Source organism: Diadema antillarum, unplaced genomic scaffold, assembly GCF_040938485.1.
Source record: "Diadema antillarum isolate AM-2024a unplaced genomic scaffold, OU_Dant_1.0 seq00000604_RagTag, whole genome shotgun sequence".
Taxonomy (NCBI): Eukaryota; Metazoa; Echinodermata; class Echinoidea; order Diadematoida; family Diadematidae; genus Diadema; species Diadema antillarum.
The window spans coordinates 1,908,763-1,929,060 of record NW_027271532.1 but is presented as its reverse complement, the minus strand read 5'-3'; the positions used below and the strand labels follow the sequence as shown (position 1 = coordinate 1,929,060).

At 37.4% G+C, this 20,298-nt stretch overlaps 2 protein-coding genes across 3 annotated transcripts; one reads left to right on the top strand and one right to left on the bottom strand.

Moving 5' to 3' along the window:
- Positions 1-303: 303 nt before the first annotated feature.
- On the top strand, positions 304-6,748 carry LOC139735856 (caspase-3-like). The gene is made up of 7 exons (XM_071646602.1): positions 304-481; positions 1,932-2,050; positions 2,841-3,008; positions 4,291-4,507; positions 5,036-5,221; positions 5,860-5,969; positions 6,436-6,748. Exons 1-7 carry the CDS (start codon positions 304-306, stop codon positions 6,631-6,633), a joined length of 1,176 nt encoding a protein of 391 aa, XP_071502703.1. The 3' UTR covers positions 6,634-6,748.
- A 5,278-nt stretch (positions 6,749-12,026) lies between these two features.
- Positions 12,027-19,167, bottom strand: LOC139735895 (YEATS domain-containing protein 4-like). Of its 2 annotated transcripts, XM_071646650.1 has the most exons (8): positions 19,159-19,163; positions 18,813-18,888; positions 17,645-17,764; positions 16,553-16,619; positions 15,955-16,049; positions 15,460-15,552; positions 12,893-12,980; positions 12,027-12,271 (listed from the first exon to the last, which is right to left on the bottom strand). In XM_071646650.1, exons 2-8 carry the CDS (start codon positions 18,885-18,887, stop codon positions 12,105-12,107), a joined length of 705 nt encoding a protein of 234 aa, XP_071502751.1. In that variant the 5' UTR covers position 18,888; positions 19,159-19,163; the 3' UTR covers positions 12,027-12,104. The 2 variants fall into 2 exon arrangements, with proteins under 2 accessions (XP_071502751.1, XP_071502750.1); XM_071646649.1 differs by having other exon boundaries at positions 18,813-19,167.
- Positions 19,168-20,298: the final 1,131 nt, after the last annotated feature.

Genomic DNA, 20,298 nt, shown 5'->3' with positions numbered 1-20,298 from the left:
ATACAAAAAAAAAAATATATATATAGGGACAAGCAAAAAAAAAATCCAAAGATTAAATATCAGGGAAGATAGTATCTCGAAACCTGCTAATACTTTATCTCCAGAAATTCTTCCATGTTATCGTTTGCACATACATATTTGCATATTTTCAACCCACTGCAGTGAAGATGTTGTGAATATGTAACAGTATGATAAAGTGGATTGACTTACTTTAACTCATCTTTATTCGGATCATCGCAACATACAGTATCTGTACGATGTTTATAATGTTTGCTGCACCAATGACAGTCCAAGTCTAGCAAAATGGCAAGGAACCAGGCTTTACTAATGGACCTAGAAACAAGGGGACCAAATGCGTTCCACGCATTCGTCGAATCGTTGGTGGAGGCCAATCAGGTGTACCTGGCGGAGCTCTTGGGGTACATCGGACCTACCATCCGAACAGAGACCGGATCCAAGACTTTCACTAGCAAACTCTCAGGTATGACTTTGATCACCTCAACAAATCTACAAATCAGCTCAAATTGTTGGGGAAACTACTGGTAGTTGTAACATAATGAAGAGAATTACAAAGTATTATAAAATGGGCTTTAGAATCTCTGTAATCTGATTGGTCAATTATTGTCATGCATTGATTTTTACTGATCCTCATTGAGCCATGCGTCTGGTAAAATCCGAACGCATGGCTCAAGACCAGTCTTGTATAGTGTTGTAGGTGTACCGGACGCGTGATGGGGAAAATGGTTGTATTTCATGAATTTGTGGGCCCATTTCATGACACAAATGATGCACAGGCCTAATTCGTGGATCAGTGAGAATTGGATGCTCTCGTTTAACTTTGGAACAGTCTAAAACCCACTCGCTGCTCTCGTTGGTTTAAACAGTATCGCGCATACAATTCTCACCGATCCACTCTGTCCTGTGCATCATACGATGACAATGATATTCTTATGCTGTGGGCTTATGTTACGTAATGGATCAAACTTGAGACGGCGGTCTCGAGTTCGAATCCGGACAAGTGCTTACGTCCTTGGAGATGTTCAACGTTGCCCACCTTGACCCAGAGCAACAGATGCTAAATTGAGTATCTGGCAATGGTGGGGTGATATAATATGATGGCAGACCCTCGGGAAAAGCATTGTGTCCCAAAGTTGACACGTGATGCCAGTGTGAATATGGAATCTTAAATTCGTGCGAAGTTGACTCTAAACATGTTCAAAAGTCAATCAAAAGGCGAAACAAGGTCAAAAAATGGCACCCACATCACACACAGAGACTATTACACGACGATGCGAATCGTTATAAATAAATTTACTCAAAGAGCACACAATAAGAATCACAGGTTAAACACGAAGAATTTGCCATCGCTCATGTCATGAAACTCACGCCGAGCCTGAGGAACTCCACAGGCAGTCGTGCGATGGTTTTATCGTGCTGTGTCCATCTTTGCTCAAAATTTTGTGCTTAACACTGAAGACGCTCCCCTAAGAAAAATGAGACTATAGCAAATAGATACTAGGTATATATTTATAATTAGCATCTCTAATAGGACAGGAACTCATCCACTTGCGTGGTAAGATGATAGTTGACGTGTGACGGAACATAAGCATGATAGCCACTAAAAGATATTTATAAAAATATATGATACAGAATTTCGCAGTTTTGGCCATTATTCCTGTGATATGTATTCAATAGGTAGAGTACAATAAAAGACTAAATGGAAAGTGATATTTTCTGGAGAATTGAGAATAAGATCAGAAATGTATGGGATTTCACAGTTCTGCGTGATTTTTCGAAAGACATTTATACTGCAATATGGCCATTGGAAAATGCTGTTTACATCTTTATTGATTTACAAAGAAAAGTTTTTAAAAAGATCATAATGACAGAGTATGATAACCTGGTCGTGACTGGTTCTCTGTTCCATGCAGCAGCCTCTGTCGTCAAAGCCCCCTGGCCAGCTCCGGGATCGCCAGGTGACCTGAGTACCGACAAGATGAATTCTTCCCCTGATTCTTCCTCCTATCTTAATCTAAATGATACTGAAAAGGTAATTGCCCTTTTATGGGCTACAGATGTACAGTGTGTGACTTGAACTCTCACACATACTTTGCCTCTGTTCAATATCAACTACTAGTAATCCATTTTGACAGCAGGAATTTTCTTGAGAGACAGAAACGGCAAAATATGCCATAGCGCGCTGATGTTTTCATGCGAAAATCCAACCTATACAGAATTTACTTAATACGTGAAAGAAGGAATAAGACAGCCGTTGAATTAAATTGCTCACATGTTTTCACAAAACAGCAATATCAGTCGCTGTATAACAAATAAAAATATAGAGATGGAGGGTAGAATACATCATCTGATAATCCTTTGTCTGCTTGGACGTTAATATAAGGTGAATAAGGGATCCTCTTTCTGTTGAGAATTTTGACAAGATTAACTTTTTGATAAGCAAGTTCGTATAAGAATCGAGATCAAGATCATTTCTTTTTGTTTTAAATCGTCATCTCATCCGATTTGACTTTGGTTTGATATTGTGTGTGTCAACAAACACGTTCCATTAAATTTTCTTAACTTCGGAAGTCAATATTTGAACTGCATAAAATGCAATCTATGCTGCTCCTTTTGTTGATTTCCGAGTTTCTGTATTAATTGGTCATTGCTGTGAACAGGATTCGGGAATTAACAGTATAAAATCTAATCGTGTATCCTGCCGTAATCTATGTTGATACGTGCTATAAAACGTTTCCATAATCGTACTCTATTACGTCGTTAGTCTTATTCGGATTGGTGATTTCCTGTCACGTTATCAAACTGTTTTATGAAAACCTCAGGTGTACAGAATGTCAGCACAACCACGAGGGCATGCGGTGATCATCAACAACAAGAATTTCAGGACAAGGAAAACACGTAAAGGGACCGACATCGATCGAAATAATCTGGAGAATGTCTTCAGACAACTTTACTTTAATGTAACGGTTTGCGAGGACCTGACGAGCAGGGTGAGTTGCAGCAAAGACTATTATCAGGAATCAATATAATGCTGTAACAATTTACATGAATTCAATGTTTACTTGTTTCCAGAGAATTAAAAAAAAAAAACCCCAACAACATGCAAGCAGTAATTAGTTATGTCAAGTCTGCCAGATGTGGGAAACGGATGCCAGAAAGACAAAAATACAAACTATAATACAAGCCGGAAACATTGGGAAAGGCGGGTTTAGTATATCAAAATACCAACTTTCATTGTCAGGCACAAGCAAAAAAGGAAGATCTCAATAATTTTCTCTATACACCTTTTCCTGCCGAAATCCTGTTGAAGAAGGGTTGAAGATACGTAATTGGAACATTATGTGAAGATATGAATGCGTCACATGAACATAATATTTCGGTTTAAAATCCTTATCGACTTTTTTTTTTCAAGTACTTGCTATATATGTTTATTAACATTGGAATGATGCAAGCCTATGAGATTATTATCTCTCACAGGCGACTTATAAACTTTAGCCGTCAGTAAATTTTTTTAATGATAAAAAAACTTTTTGATTTCGTCACCTTGTTGTAAGACGTGACAAGCAGTTTAGTGTTGTTGGGGTTTTTTTTTTTTAATTGTAAATGGCGCGTTATCATGCAAAGCATTTGGCATTATCACATAATAAAGTCTTTTTAGATTAAACTACTTAATAAATATATTTAAGTTTTATTATCGAAAAGGGCATCTCGTTTACCGCGCGCCTGCTGGGCACAGTCACTTGCACCAGCATTCACCTCACTCTCCTTTCTCCCCGGATAGTATACATTGTATCTATTCAATTTTTTGTTGTCGCAATGTGATGGCAGAATGACAATCTGGTCTTTTTCTGTATTATTTTGTTTTCGATAAGGATATACATGATAATATGTTTTGCCCCTTTTTTTCTCGCTCTATATTAAGGCTGTAGTATCCTCAAGCTATTGTATATGCTTATATTTGACGACAGTCTTTTGCATTCACACTCCAATACATGCGCCAAAATTCAGTCAGATCATTTGTTTCATCTATATATCATCCCGACGAAGAAAACAGAAGTTGATTGTTGCGAATAATAATGCCACTTGAATTCAATTTAAGCGTCAAGACATTGCCAGACGTATAGTATCCGACTTCAGTAAAGACCAAATTATTGATTTCATCAGTGTCACTCCTCGCATTTTTTCTCTGTTGGAAAGGGAATGTACCGGGAATGGGCGGGAATTGAAATGTTCAAGTTGAAGGCTTTTATACATTAATTTCTCTCACTGTAGGCAATCATGCAATGCCTAAGGGCGCTTTCTCGTAGAAGCCATCTGCCTTATGACTGCCTGATAGTAGCCATCCTAACCCATGGTGAGCGTGATGTCATCTACGGCACCGATGACGCAGCAGTGGTTATAGCAGACCTGGTAGATTTATTCAACCCGAAGCGATGTCCGACGCTGGCCAGAAAACCCAAGCTCTTCTTCGTGCAAGCTTGTCGCGGAGGTATACCAGACCGCCACCTTTGAGTATGATCCTCGGTTGAATATCACCTACTGACAACTTCACATATCATCTGCAGTTTGTATTTCCTATATCTCGGGTGACGAACCGATGTGATCAATAGTAGAAGAAGGAAAGAAAGACAGAGAAGAAGATTTCAAGAGGCAAAAGACAAATTGATATGATAAGTGGAAAACAATAATGAAGGGGAAGTTCATTATTATGACAATGATGATGAAAATGACGTATGGGTGCAAGCGGATGATGACAATGATGCCTGAATAAATTATCATTGTCAAAAAGGGGGATGACGTTTCGAGTGCTGATGCTTTATTCCAGACAAACTACATTGTCATTGTATTATATAATTATGATAATAAGGGGAACACAGTGATGAAGGGGAAGTTCATTTTTATGAAAATGATGATAAAAATGATGTATGGGTGATGAAAATGATGCCGGAATAAATTGTCATTGTCAAGCAGTGCGATGACGTTTCGAGCTGATGACGTAACGTATGCTTTATTCCAGACAAATTTGACGAGGGAGTTGATGACACAGATAGCACCATGGTTACTTCGTCGGACCAGGCAGGTGGCATGGTGGACAGCATGGCACAGGGATTGCACAAGATGGACTTGGAGGACTCTAGCACGTCAAGCGGGTATAAACTACCAACCCAGAGTGACGTTCTGCTGGCCTATGCCACAGTTCCAGGTAATAAAATGTCTTGTTTTTGTTTGTTTGTTTGTTTGTTTGTTTGTTTCTTTCTTTCTTTCTTTCTTTCTTTCTTTAGCTGCTGCTATTGCTTCTGTTGTTACAGTTTGAGGGGGGGGTGTGTTTTTGTTTCCCCTTTTCTCAAACCAACATGCATAGCATTGATTCAATTGCCAATCAGCTAGTGCATGGTAATACTGAAATAATCTGTTCGATTAAACGCTTATTGACATGTGAACACGTCATGAAAATATCAGTATGACTTTGACGTATTGCATGATAATGGAAGCGACTGTCCATTCCATGTCTAGAATCTCTTAAATTCAAATTCATGGTCGCATATACATGTAGTTTCATAAGGCAACAACCTACATGAATCTTGTTTTCTTACTTATTTTTGGCATTCAATGAAGTCAGAAAGAAAAAAAAAGTAACCCATAGAGGATTTTATACGAGTTCTGAACTATAGCTATAGACAGAGGAAATGACGCCCCCCCCCCCAAAAAAAAAGCACAACAAATCAAAGGCAAAAAACAAAGCAAAACAAAAACTAACAAATGTTAGGAAAGAGGGATCACCCAGTCTGTAATTGTGATTGCTGGATATCACATGTATTGATTTTCTATGGACATTTATAGGATTTGTGTCATGGAGGAACTCAGATAGAGGAAGTTGGTTCGTTCAGGCTCTGACAGAAGTCTTCCTAAGATCTGCTCACTCACAGGACCTCCTCTCCATGATGACAGAGGTAGGTCTGAATGACAGAGGAGAAATCTTGCTAACAATAATGAAGTCACAACAACTGAAAGTGTACTTTATCATTGTTATGATTAATCATACAGTATAATCATTGTAATTTTCAGCATTGTGTTATAATTTATCATAGTAGAGCCAGTGGTATTTAAAAGTGCTTGAAGTTTTTAACAAATCATTTCAACTCAAAGTGTACGTCCTTTTTTTCAAGAAATATACTCAAAGATTTGAAATTTAAGTCATTTCTATATAGCTGATTGATTCAAAATTATTCGTGCACATCTATGAACAACTCAGTATATTGCCTACAAGGCATAAACACTTGTTGCATCACTTGAGGAGACAAACATGGCTACATCTTGAACATTCTCTTTCCCACTTCTTTTCCATTTGTCATGTTACACAATACAATGTATAGCTAGACGTCATTTATAAATGGTTCTATTTCCCTGTGACTCTAGGTCAATAATCTTGTGGCTCGGGCCTTTGAATCAGACAGTGGTAGGTACAAACAGATGCCGGCTCCACAGACGATGTTGACAAAGAAGCTCTACTTCTTTCCCGGATATTCTGAGGACTTGCCCGATGACCGGAAGGGCGTCGAAGAGGGGACGAGCTTTGACTTCACCGAGTCCGAGTCTGACGAAGAGGGCAACTAGACTCTTGTGCAAGGGTTGCTCTATTTCTAAACGTTGCCGTATTGTTTACATTTTCTATCTGCAAATAAAATGGACTCTTCTAGACCTCGCGCAAAATTACAAATCTCATTGAATATGAAATGCCATACTGTCAGATACATTCAACATTCCGATTGAATGTTAAAGAACTCTTCTATGAAAATCAGAAAAAAAAAACCTCCCGTGATTTTTACCCCCATTTTGATCAAATTTCCACTGTTGAGCGTGTATACTTATAATCTTTCTTTACAGACAAGCATTTCTGACTGGTCATGATTTCTTTTGTTTCAGAACTGTGAAATATCACTCATTTATGTATTCTCACTTATGTATGGTTCACAATCAAGGTGAATTGGACGAGGTATTGAACAATATTAAATGTTGAATCAAAACATTTGGATGCCTGAAATGATGAAACTCTCAGACAAAATATCAGACACAAATACTGATGCTAAAATTTTTCAAGACACATCAAGTATAGAGACCACATTGACAACCAATCTTCACTTAATTTCCAGACATAATAGTGTAGACGTAAGAATTTGAAGAAAAAAAATCTTGCTTTTGATTACTTGAGTGTAGCTTCTTTAGTTCTTTCCATATGAAAGTTACGAGATGAATAGTAGGCCTAGCCAATGCTGATCCACTGAAAAATGTCAGTGTAATTCAATTTTTCAAAGAGATTCCATATCTGTAGATTGGAGATAATTGACAGTTATGGTGCAAATACGCAAACCTCTTTTTTCCCTCCTTGAGTGAAATTAAGATTGAAATAACTTGATTTCTCCTTCATTAAAACTCTTCAATAGCTTTCAAAAAAGGTATAAACTCATCTGCAATCAAAACCATGTGTGATGTAAGACCTGAACACACAGCCTATTTCAGTACTGTGTGATTTGTCAAAGGTCTAAAGCCATGAATATTATTTAAAGCAAAAGAACATGTATCCTGTATACCCATGCTTTAATGACACAATTCCTTTATGGTTGAATATCCACTCATTTCAGGACCGTAGAACTTGCAAGTGATTGTAAAGGTTACTGATATTTCAGTTGTCAGACAAAATATTGTCTACCTCATACTTTCAATTCCAATTGATGGCTGCAAATGAAAAGGCTCAGCGATGTGCCAAGTCCTGGCCAAATATCTAATGACTACGTAAATGTTGGATACGACGAAGAAGAAGATTCCAATACACGGTACTTTGTAAACTTGGGTTGCAAGAAATTATTGGTAGCTTAAGACTTGTGTACATGTATATACGCAGAATTTTGTGCACCATTATATTCTCATTAAGCAGGCTTTTAATAAGAAACTCTGGTGTGTTATAGAGAACTTTAAGAGTAATCATGTCCCTGCTTTCATTGGAATGTATTATGTGAACATGCACATTTTATGCAGTTGTGATAATTTTGGGTTGTTTCTGCATATTTCATATTCAGAGAAAGTAGAAACAAAACCAAATGATGATACGTGTACTAAGTGTACTCTTCAAAGAGAAAATGCTTGAATGCTGAAGCAAAAAAACAAACAAACAAACAAAACTGCTGTGTATTGTGTGAAAAAAAATCTGATAAAAGAAATGCAGGGAGAGCAGTAAAGCTTACACATCCTCCTATGTTAATTTCTTAGTCTTTAAAATGAGACAGAAGAATCTGACACATGTAGAGGAATAAAAGACTTCTGTGATGCATTTGAAAGAGAAGATGTAATATCTTTATAATCAATGGGAAGATGGGCATTGTTGCCAAGAAACTAAAATATAATAAATACAAGTAACTGCAATCAATATTTGCTACCAAGAAACTTCCTTTAATTATTCTGCCCTCCCAACAATGTGAACAAGATGTAATTCTAATGTGCTATGACCAGAAATCCAATGTTATCAGTTCCAAAGCTGTCTTCACTTTCAATATGTAATAGTGAACAACTCCTTCCTTCTCTCTCTCCAAATACACTATACACTCTAATTTGATTCAGACTGTGCCATACAACCAACATTAGTGAGTGAAAGTGACTGCTACATGTATAACCAATGAGCTTTCCCTTCATCCCAAACATTCATGGTAAATGTATGATTTCAGTCTTGTGTCTTTACACACTTGTGAAGTAGCTGTAATGTTCAACACATCTTCGACAAGGCTTTGTAATGTCCATCGAAGCAATATCTACATATTCCATTTACATTGTAATGAAATGTATCACACATCATCAGACCAGGGAGGTGGGGTATCTCCCTGATCAGACTGCCTGTATACATTTTGTGACAAGAAATTGAAATAGCCTATAATGTTCTGTAGTGTTTCCAATTTCTCATTCCTCATGTATACATTATTAAGAACCTGAACCTTGTGCAATAATTTACCTTGTGGGCAATGGTTTTGAGTTTTAACAGACTAAAGCATGAGACACCATTTGCATTACTATTCTAGCAAAGCACAACACTTTAAAGCCAAGGTCTTAGGTTGCAATGGGTTGCATGTTGTTTAAATCGTGACTGTAGTGGTAGACATATCAAACAAAGAGCTGTGTCATTCACATCTTCAGATTAAGTTTTACTGTGACTGGAAGATACTGTATCTCATGTTTTGATTTTGTGGAAACAGCAAACAATTAAAGTGTTTCTCACTGAAAAATTGGAAGTTTGAATCATTTAGACATGTTACTCTGATGCTTCGCATGATTTTTTTATGCTGATAAAATTAGTACATGTACTTATGAATCAAAGAAAAGACATTTTGTTTGACATACAAGTTTACTTCAATGCACATTATTGGTTTCTCTACTAACCTTGTAAACTCTTCAATATACTCCCTTATCATACACAATCAAATGCACAGAAACCACCAAGATTTTATCATCAACATCACCATTTTTAATTGACATTTTCACCCAATTTTTCAGCATTACAGTTTGACAAACTTTTCTTCACACAGACATGCTCCACAGGGTTACACTTCAGTACTTTCTGTATTCCTCATTGTACATGTATGCAATGACATAAACATGAAATAATGGAAGTTTTAGGGGAACACAGTGAGTGCATGTACATCATCAATTTTAAAAGGGGTGGTGATTCACTGGTACTTGTAAACGGCATAATACTGGAACATGTCTTCCAGTACAGATATCAGGGCTATCACCCACAACTATCTGTGCACTCCAGGACAAATATTTAAAGTATCAACTCCCTACTGTAAACACCATGTACATGTATTTCACACTAAGACAAACTAGAATTATCACTGAAGGTTATCACTGAATTGGAAACAGAATAATTTTAGTTTACTGTACAATTACAGAGTTGACACTGAGCATAAAACTTACAGCAAATGGAAACATGCTTTCCCCCAGCATCACTACACTGAAAGACCATCATATACACCAAATTTGACCCTCATAGCTTAAATGGTTTATTTTGATACAAAAATGAGTGGTTACCATGGAAACACATTTTCCTTAAACTAACACATTGGTGTCTTGCAAAACTACACTTCTAGATCATGATACATACTAAATTTGACTTTAATTGCTTGAATTATGGAAAAATTGTGCTTACCATGACAACGGTTTGTGTGACAAAAACAAAAATTATGTGTTCCACATCTATACCTCAGGGCCATAATGCCTACCAAATTTGGTTTCAATTGCTTGAAAACTGTGGAAGAAGTTCACTCCACAGGATTTTAAAAAAAACCATGCAGTTACCATGGCAACGCATTGTCCGATACAAATACAAAGGACATTTTGCAAAACTACACTTCAAGAGCATCATACACACCAAATTTCACCTTCATAGATTAATTGGTTCAATTTGATACAAAAATGAGTGGTTACCATGGCAATACATTTTTCTTATATTAACACATTGGTGTCTTCCATAACTACACCTCCCGATCATCATACATACTAAAGTTGACCTTAATTGCTTGAATGATGTGGAAGTTATTCAATCCACAAGGTTTTGGTAAAATTATGGTTACCATGGCAACGCTTTGTCCGACAAACACAAAGTTTATGTGTTCCACATCTATGCCTCAAGGCCATACTGTCCACCAAATTTGATTGCGATTGCTTCAAAACTGGAAGTTGTTCACTCCACAAGATTTCGAAGAAAACATGCGGTTTCCATGGCAACGCTTTGTCAAGTACAAACACAAAGGGTGTCTTGCATAACTACATCTACAGATCATTATAGATACCAATTTTGAAAGTGATTGCTTAAATACTATGGAAGTTATTCAATCCACAAGGTTTTGGTAAAATTATGGTTACCATGGCAACGCATTGTCCGACAAACACAAAAATCATGTCTTGCACATCTATACCTCAATATCATCATTTACCCTAAGTTTCATTAAAATTGCTTCAAAACTGTAGGAGGAGTTCGCGATGCAAGATTTTGCAACCGACCGACCGACCACCCGACCGCCTGCCCGCCTGACCAACATCACGATGATTCCTATATACCCCCTTCACACTACGTGTGGCGGGGGTATAATAAACATGAATTGTCAATAACACTGACTTTACCCTATATCATTTCTGCACATTCATTACTCACATACAGATTACATTCAGTGACCAGTCATTTCACCACACACTCATCCTTCTGATGAATAAGCTAAGTCTAGTTATGTATCAACGGCTGGTAAGACTTCTGTAAAAACAGAACCTTGATTGGCTTCTAAGCAAGATGACAATAATTCAAACAGATGCAGATTACCTACTTGCCTGATGATAAGTTGGTTGAGGTTGAATGCACTTGTCCTTCATAATGAATACTCAATGTGCAGTTTGAATGGTGGCAAATCTTATTTTTAGACCTCATGGTTTACAATACGGCACACTGCCAACCACTGTAGGCTGCGTTCATTGTGATACATAGCAGCATGGGATGCAATCACAAATTCTCTATCATGCCAGATACATGTACAACGTTGTAGATGTCATAAGGTATTGAGTACAGCATCACCTGGAATGAGATGCAGTTAAATTTTGAAGGCATTTGTAGAGAATGCACTCATTCTATGTACACCTTCATGTGGATTCAAAGCCAATAGGTGACATCTCATTCTCTGGTTCTCACATAGTTATGCTTCATATCTGACCTTTGACACATGACATTCATCCAGCATTTTTTTTAACACCTGCCTGCACTCAGCAAGAGAGCAACACTCAGATCTTAGAGATGGCTCAGTCACACACATCAACTTTGGTTGCTGACTCATAAATCTCAGCAGCAACCTCCTCATACCACAATGATCACTGTGTCCGCAAGTGTTCCACCTGTTACAAGTGACTCTTTCAGAAACCTTCTACGTTCAGCTGATGCTTGCCATGCCGTTCAGAATGTCACAATTCATAATCCCTCCTAATGTTGCAGATCTTTACTGCTGTGCATCATAGCACGTTGTCAGCATGATACTAGCCAGGGATGGATGGCATCACTGTCACTCCTTCTCCACATCAGACTCCTCCAGCTTACGTATCTCCTCCTTAAAGTGAAGGATGGCTTCCTTGCTCTGCTTCAGTCGCTCGTTCAGATCCTGGATCTCATGTCGGATCTTCTTCCGTGCTGACTGGAGTGCTGCCACTGTCTTTCCCTCCAACTCTTTGACTGCAAGACAGAGTGTGGAGATGATTCTCTGTCATCCCAGGGTTATCATATCACTCAGTATAACGAAAATATAGTCATGCAATCACAACAGATATTAGTGTATGGCTGATTGCGCATTACAGCACTTTATGAAAGTGATGGGATTTTGCATCGGATAAACACTTCAAAATTATGAATTCATGTAATTTCAGTCATTGCTAGGAGTAACTGCCATTTCGCTCACATATAAACCACATTACACATATTGGAAATGCACATATTTTGTGACATTTTGTTGTTGGGTAAATCATATCTGGATTATTATGGCACATTTTTAGATATAATCTTCCTTGGAATATGAAATGTCACTTTTTTTTCTGAGTATTTCAGATAAGGAGGGTAACATCTTAATCTAGCTACTTTGCAGAAACACATAATGAGATTCAAAGCTTGGCATACAGGTAATGGTGACAAAATGCACATCATGATTACTTGTTATATTAATACAGTAATTCTTTGTAGTGCATATCCTCACATTTGTACAACACATAATGAATTACTTGATAATCATTGTGGGTTCTATAAACAGGAACCATTATCAACATTATCAATATCACAATATAAGACTTGAAAGTCACTTACAGTCTGTTTCATGCTTGTATGAGCCCAATGTAAGATTCCTGGTTCCAGTAAGCAGCTGCTGCATCATGGCTGTGGGATCTTGAAATATCTGATGGTGGAAAGAAATGTGTACATGGTACAGTGAAACCCGTTATAATGAGTTCGGTTGTAAGGAGGAACCGCTTATAACGAGGTGATCGCTTCGGTCCCGTTTTCCTTTGTGTGTAAACCTATGGCAGAACGAATCAGTTATAACGAGTTCGGTTATAACGAGATTACGGTTATAACGAGGAAATTTTGGTGCATCATGATAAAGAAAAACATAAGCAATTTGATCGGATAAAACGAGGTTCCATTTCTTGACTTGCCGCTTTCAAACACGTGACAAACAAAACATTGAAAACCGAATTCACGCTATCCATGTATTTTTCCCGTTTTGCAGAGAACCGTTCCTTCCATGTTTTCTTCTAAACCACGCGATAAGGCACAGGAATACCTTCCGATGTTCCTACTAAATTATTGAACATAATCATTCGATTTTCTTTTTCGCGAGATACGTGCCCGTGATATTAGGTCAGACCACAGTGCAACAAGAAAAAAAGAAGAAAAAGATAACGCATTCAAAAACTTTTCATGCAGCGACACTCGTGGCCAAAAATGGAAAATTGGAATGCGTGTGCAACTCATCATTATATCTTTTCCATTTTTAGTTCCGACTTCCAGTTCTTTTGCTGGTTAGCAAATATGAGTGTGAATTATTTTAGCCGAAATAATTAATGAAATCGTGATCTCGCCGAGTGACAGCAGCGTAAAAATAGTTGAATAACGTATGTTAAGCTACTTAATCGGTGTTCTGAAAAAGAAACAAACGCGTTTAACAGTTTGAATAGATCTGGGTTTGTTCATTATCACACTGCATTTCATAATGAAGATTTTTCTTTATTTCAGAATGGTCTACGAGGTACAGATTTGCGTAATAAGGATCACAACCTTCCAAATTCAATTCTGTCGCATATTTTTCAAGAACGGATGTACAAAACGCAGAGATTTTCAAAGAAAATAAAGAACGCATTTTTAATACCTTCGGGCGCAACGATCGTACATTGTATAAGATTACAGCCGAAATGATTCATGAAATGAAATACCTCGCAAGTTACGGTAAACGACGCATGTATGCTACTCTGAAATCATCGCGATGTCGCCAGTTGACAGTAGCGTAAAAATAGTTGAATAACGCACGTTAAGCTACTTAATCGGTGTTCAGAAAAAGAAACAAACACATTTAACAGTTTGAATAGATCTTGGTTTGTTCATTATCACAATTTTAACACTGCATTTCACAACGAAGATTTTTCTTTATTTCAGAATGGTCTACGAGGTACAGATGTGCATAAAAAGGATCACAACCTTCCAAATTCAATCCTGTCGCATATTTTTTCAAGAACGGATGTACAAAACTCAAAGAGATTTTCGGAAGAAAATAAAGTACGCATTTTTACTCCCTTCGGGCGCAACGATCATACATGCCTACATTGTACTGCATAAGATTACAGCCGAAATGATTCATGAAATCATCGCATTCCCGCTGGGCACCAACAGCGTAAAAATACCTCGCAAGTTACGGTAAACAAAGCATGTATGTTACTCCATTTGCGCTGGTGTTTAGAAAAACTTAATAAATGCATTTTATGCAATCTGATTTTGTTCACTGTCATTTTACACTGTATTTCACAAATAAAAAAATATCATTCTTTCAGACTGGTTCAACACTAGAGGAAGAGATAGGTGTAGAAGGAATCACGAATATAACATAGGCCTATAGATACTTCTCAAGAACATAATGTGCAACTATTATGCGAAGAGATTTTTGGAAGAAAAATAAAGAATTCACTCATATCAACCCTTACTTTTTCATCTAATTCACAAATAATTTCCCTTTAGTCTCTCAATAACAATGATCCATAATTGTATAATAACAACGCAAAGGATGTTCTTAAGTTTCATTGATGGGTATATGATGTCATGCTTATGTTTTTCTTTGTTTTTGATGAGTACGGATATAACGAGGCACCGGTTATAACGAGGTAATATCGCCGTCCCACGGACCTCGTTATAACGGGGTTTCACTGTATTATCACCACCACCACCACCTTTATCATAATCCCCATTCCTTATCTATTCACTAAATCATTAAAGGACTGCTGTGTTGTCCCACTCGTGGTTGATATCATAATCACATGTACAATACTTTATCACAAGGCACAGGGCTAACATACGATGGAATACAAAGGTACGATTGTAGATATACTAGACAGAGTTCTTTATCATTGGGGAAACAGGGCTGTTTTCATATGTGTAAATGGTTGGATAAGAGCTGCTTGGCGGAGGTCTGCACTCTCTGAGTGTTTTTCCAGTTTAAGTTTCCAGGAAGCCTAACGCTGAATTAGGGAATCTTGGTACTTACATCATTGTCTACACTAAAAGGATATCTAATGTTCCAGTCTCTATCATCTTCTTTGACAATTACCACAATAAGCCATCATGACCAAATCATGACTGCAAGAATTCAAGAGGTTTATGCAACTTACCAATTCATCATAATGCTCAGAAAAAAGTGTTTTCTTTCCTAACATCAGGTTGGTCTCAGATTGGAAAAGTTTCAGGAAATGATAGACAGTCACCTGCAATGAACAGGAGAGTGATACACCAGTTTGGCCAGGTTGACATAAAATGAGTAAAGAAATGAAACAAAACTAATGCTGCAAGGACATAGCATTTCTGTATATCCTGACCAGGCATTAAATGCTGTTTCTATCACTCATTTTCAAGAATCTAGACCACTCAGAATACCTGCATTGAACAATAAATTTATGTAAACTGCAGCATTATTGTTACATGTGTCATTATCATAAAGTGACTGGTTGATAAAATAAACACTGTGTACATCAACAAACATTTGGAGACAAGATATCATGCCCACAGCATGCCAGTAATGATCTATAAAGAGTTTGACATCTGTGAGATGCTAACCCCCTGTGACATTAAGGATTGTGCACTGAAAATACACAATGAAAATTGCTTACTGGTCTTTCATTGGGATCCACAAAGAAAATCTTGATGGTGATCTCAAATTCTCCCCAGCCTGTCTCTGTGACTTCATAGGGAGGTTTGCTTACCACTGAAATAGAAATAGAAACATTTTTTGTGTAGAGGTGGTACTAATGCACAGAACTTTAGGAAATGGACACATTCTGTACATCCTTTTGCAGCTCAAATTATTAAACTGAAGAATGGTTGAATGACTAGATAAACAAAGTCGGCATGTTAGCAAGTTTTATTGCATTAAAGATGTACAGTCACTCATAGAGTGCAGTGACATGTAGAAATAACTTGTTAAATAAATCTATAACATGACAGATATGGCTGCTTAAAACATGACTGATAGTAGAAGAAAGGCAAATTAAACAAATTTTGTATACCGGTAAACACAGACATGCTTTATAATTATACATGTACACACAAAAAACAAGATTGTAACATACATGTACAGTATGTATATATCTATATATATATAGATAAAGATAGATAGATAGATATAGATATATATACATATAAAACAGGTATGTGTTCATACTACAAAGTCCCTGCATCATTACAAAATCCTCTGAGTTATCATCTTACCTCTCAGAGGGTTGGCATAGCTTTCATGAAGTTTGAACTGGATTTTCTTTACATACGTTGACAGGTCCTGAAAAACAAAACAACAAAATGGCTCCACTGATGGAATTACAGTTATGACTCAAGCTCTAGAAATTACAGTTGAACCTCTCGTATCCGGACAAGTCGGGACCGGGGCTCATCCGGATAAGGGATTTGGCCGGATACGGGAGACTCAATGCTTTATACATGTACATTATACACATGTACTGATGTAGCCCATTGTAATACCACATGTAGTAATGTGTATACTGCAACCTTTTCATTGTTACATTTGGGGATGTTTGGGGATGTTGAAATGTCTGAAGGTAAGCAATTTGGAAGGAAATTTGATGTAATGTATGTTAATCATGTTGGAAGTAATATGTAATTCATGTGTGTTTGGGTAGGAGTTCTCAAGGAGTTGGGAATCCCCCTTTCCTCCCGTAATTATTAAAAAAAAAAAAAAAAAAATCACGGCGAGATTGCGTCCGTAAAATAGAGAGATCCGGATAAAGGGAGGCCGGATAAGAGAGGTTCAACTGTAAATACATTTACAGTAGTCTATGATGCAAAGATTCTACTCCTGTTGTACTGGAAACTGCACACTGATAACTGAAAGATCTCGATACACTAAAGTTGCCAGAGACTATAATTAGTGTGCATAGACACAAATTTATTAATAGTCCACCTTTTATTCATGCTTCATAAAACAACAACAAAGAGTAATTTCCTCAAAGTTTTTCTGTAAAAATATTAGACAACTTCAGCAAAAACTTTACTATATCTTGTGTGCTGCTACATGTTTTTTCCTGTTTGCCAATAATGCCTGATTTTATGTTTCCCAATACAGTGTAATAGTGAAAATTAATGTAAACGATATGTACTTCACTTCGTCATTATGAGCATGGCGACATTCAACACAGACCAGCCAAAATACACCCTGGAAAATACTCCTTGTGTTTACCTCAGGTGATTAGCAAAAGTATGGAAAACCCTAATATTCCCCCTCCCAAGAATATACAAATGTATCAGTCAATGCTTCAAAAGTGGAATACCATGCTGAAAATATCATACCTCATTTCTGAAGGGCTTGACATAGATAGTCCACTGGTGGGTATGTCCATCTTCCTCCCGCTTCTTGCCAAAGTAGCGCGACACATTGCCGTATACTATGGGCTTGATGATTGTAATACCCTACATGCAACATCACAATGAACAGAAACACAAGTCACAAGGGAAGAGATCATGTGTCTACCAATTGATAATGAATTAATGTTCAAATGTTGATTCAGTTTCCCTCATAAGATTTTATTCAAAATACGAATATTTAGTGGAAAATTGAGCGAAGAAAATGTGATTCCATCGGGATTCGAACCCAAGACCTCCGGATTGCTAGCCCGCCGATAGAATCCCATTTTCTTTGGCAGGGGATAATTTTCCAACTCAAATTTGATTAGCAATTACAGCTGATGAACAATATTTCAAATGGTATCCTGTACACTTCTATGGAAGAATCACAAAAGAAAGTTTGTGTAGCAGTGGTGTGAATATGCATAGCAAATTGCGACGCAATACCAGGAAAATTATTCCCTGTTTACTTAATTTTCCACTAATAATTTAAATGATAGTCATTCCTCGTCAATTTTTCTGTTGGCATTTGTTAAAATAAAAATAGGTACTTACAATTATGCATTGAGTTTTTAGAATTTAAGACCTCAAATATTACACTAAACATAATTCTACTACTGAGATTTTCAAGATTTGTATGCATAACGTTATATAGTGAATAGTGTTAATGAATGTGTGCATGCATCAATTGAAGTTTTACACTTATATTATCAACAGATGAGTAACTATACACAGCCCAGTCGCTGTACATGGTACGTCGCGTTCGCATAGCGTAACAGCGTCTGGTCGGGCTAACAGATGAGATGCTTTTAATACGCCGGTTTGAGTTATAATTTTCGCAGAAAATTGACATAAATTTAATCCGGTAATTTATATCAATCTCTCCAAATTTAATTAGAATCTAGCTAGGCGAGTAGTATTTACTATACTTCCGTAAAGTTTACATCGATATACATGTATTAAATTGTAAGTGTATAAACGTCAAGACGTTACGTCGTTAGCTAATTTAGAGTAGATTCTACAAATAGAAGTCTAATCTTACAATGTAACGTTAGATTAGAGGTCTATAAATTTGAATTAAAAAACGATCTTGCTGTCGATAGTCGATACTTACCTTTATTCTTCCTCCAGAGTCTGGTCCGTACTCTGTAGGGATTTTAGATTTTGGTGTCGCCATTCCTGTAGACATTCTACGTAAATTTACAAAAGAGCGTGTTGTAAAACTATCGGCACAGAACCTTATCGATCACATCACAGATCTAAGTAGATGGGACTACTATGACTAGCGTCTACTCCCGATTAGGGAAGTGCATCAATTCGGGCGTGTCGCTGTCAATAGTTCAGTACATGAAATAACCACTACAGTGCAAGAAAGCTGATTAATGGGTCTATAAACACGTAACGATATTCAAAATATTAAGAGAGCGTCAGGATCCGATAAGAAAACATCGAAAATGTACGTGTGTTGACCATCAGTCTTGACAGTTTTGTAGCACGCGCGAACAGGCGAATGCAATTTTTTTAACGTCGCGTCGTACGTACGTGTGTGATCAGTTGTGGGTTTTCTAAGGGCCATTTTTGACAACCTAAAAAAAAAAAATACTACGTACGTACGTAATAATACTGCGTACGTACGCAGTATTATTACGTACGTACCTAGTATTTATTGCGTACGTACGCAGTATTATTACGTACGTACCTAGTATTTATTACGTACGTATTTATTACGTACGTATGTATTGTTCATTACGTACGTACGTATTGTTTATTACGTACGTACGCAGTATTTAGTAGAGCGGTTAAGCCCTCAAAATCACGAGAATTGTGCAAAATTTGACTAAAGCATGAAACTTTCACCAGTGTTAGTACATATATTTTAAGATCGGGAGGTAAGTCTGATTTGACCTCTGATGACCTTCAGAGGGGTCAATGAACTTTAGATATCAGAATATTGATGTTTGGAGACATTTGTAATGACAGATGTGGTTATGTTGCACTAAATATACATTTATAATACAGAGAAATCATTTTCTGATTTAAGAGAGCATTGACCGGTTTTTACCTTTGACCTCAGATGACCTTCAGAGGTCAATGAACTTTAAATACCAGAATATCGATGTTTTGAGACATTTGTGAATGATATATGTGGTTATGATGCACTAAACATGTATCTATTGACCGATTCGGGTTCGTTGAGGGCAGCAGACATTTTACGGCACAGGGCGCAGCCATAGTGGGTGTATCGGTGTGTATCAGCCGACCCCCCCTGCTCTCCCCCACCCCCGGGCAACATGTTTATCACGCACTTGTAACAAAGGTTCGCGCACTAGCAAGCATTCGCGCACTCAGTACGAGACGCCCATTGGCTAAAGCAGTTTTTCATTCTGCGCGCGTGCTAATGTAGGGAGAGGGGTGGGGGAGTGCGGGGGGGGGGGGGTCGGATGATACACCCAGTATGGCGCTGCCCATGCCAACAATACACATAGCGCGTCACAGAATCGGTCAATACTTCAGAGAAACCATTTTATGATTCCACAGAGCATTGACAGGTTTGAACCTTTGACCTCTGATGACCTTTGGAGGTCAATGACCTCAAAATA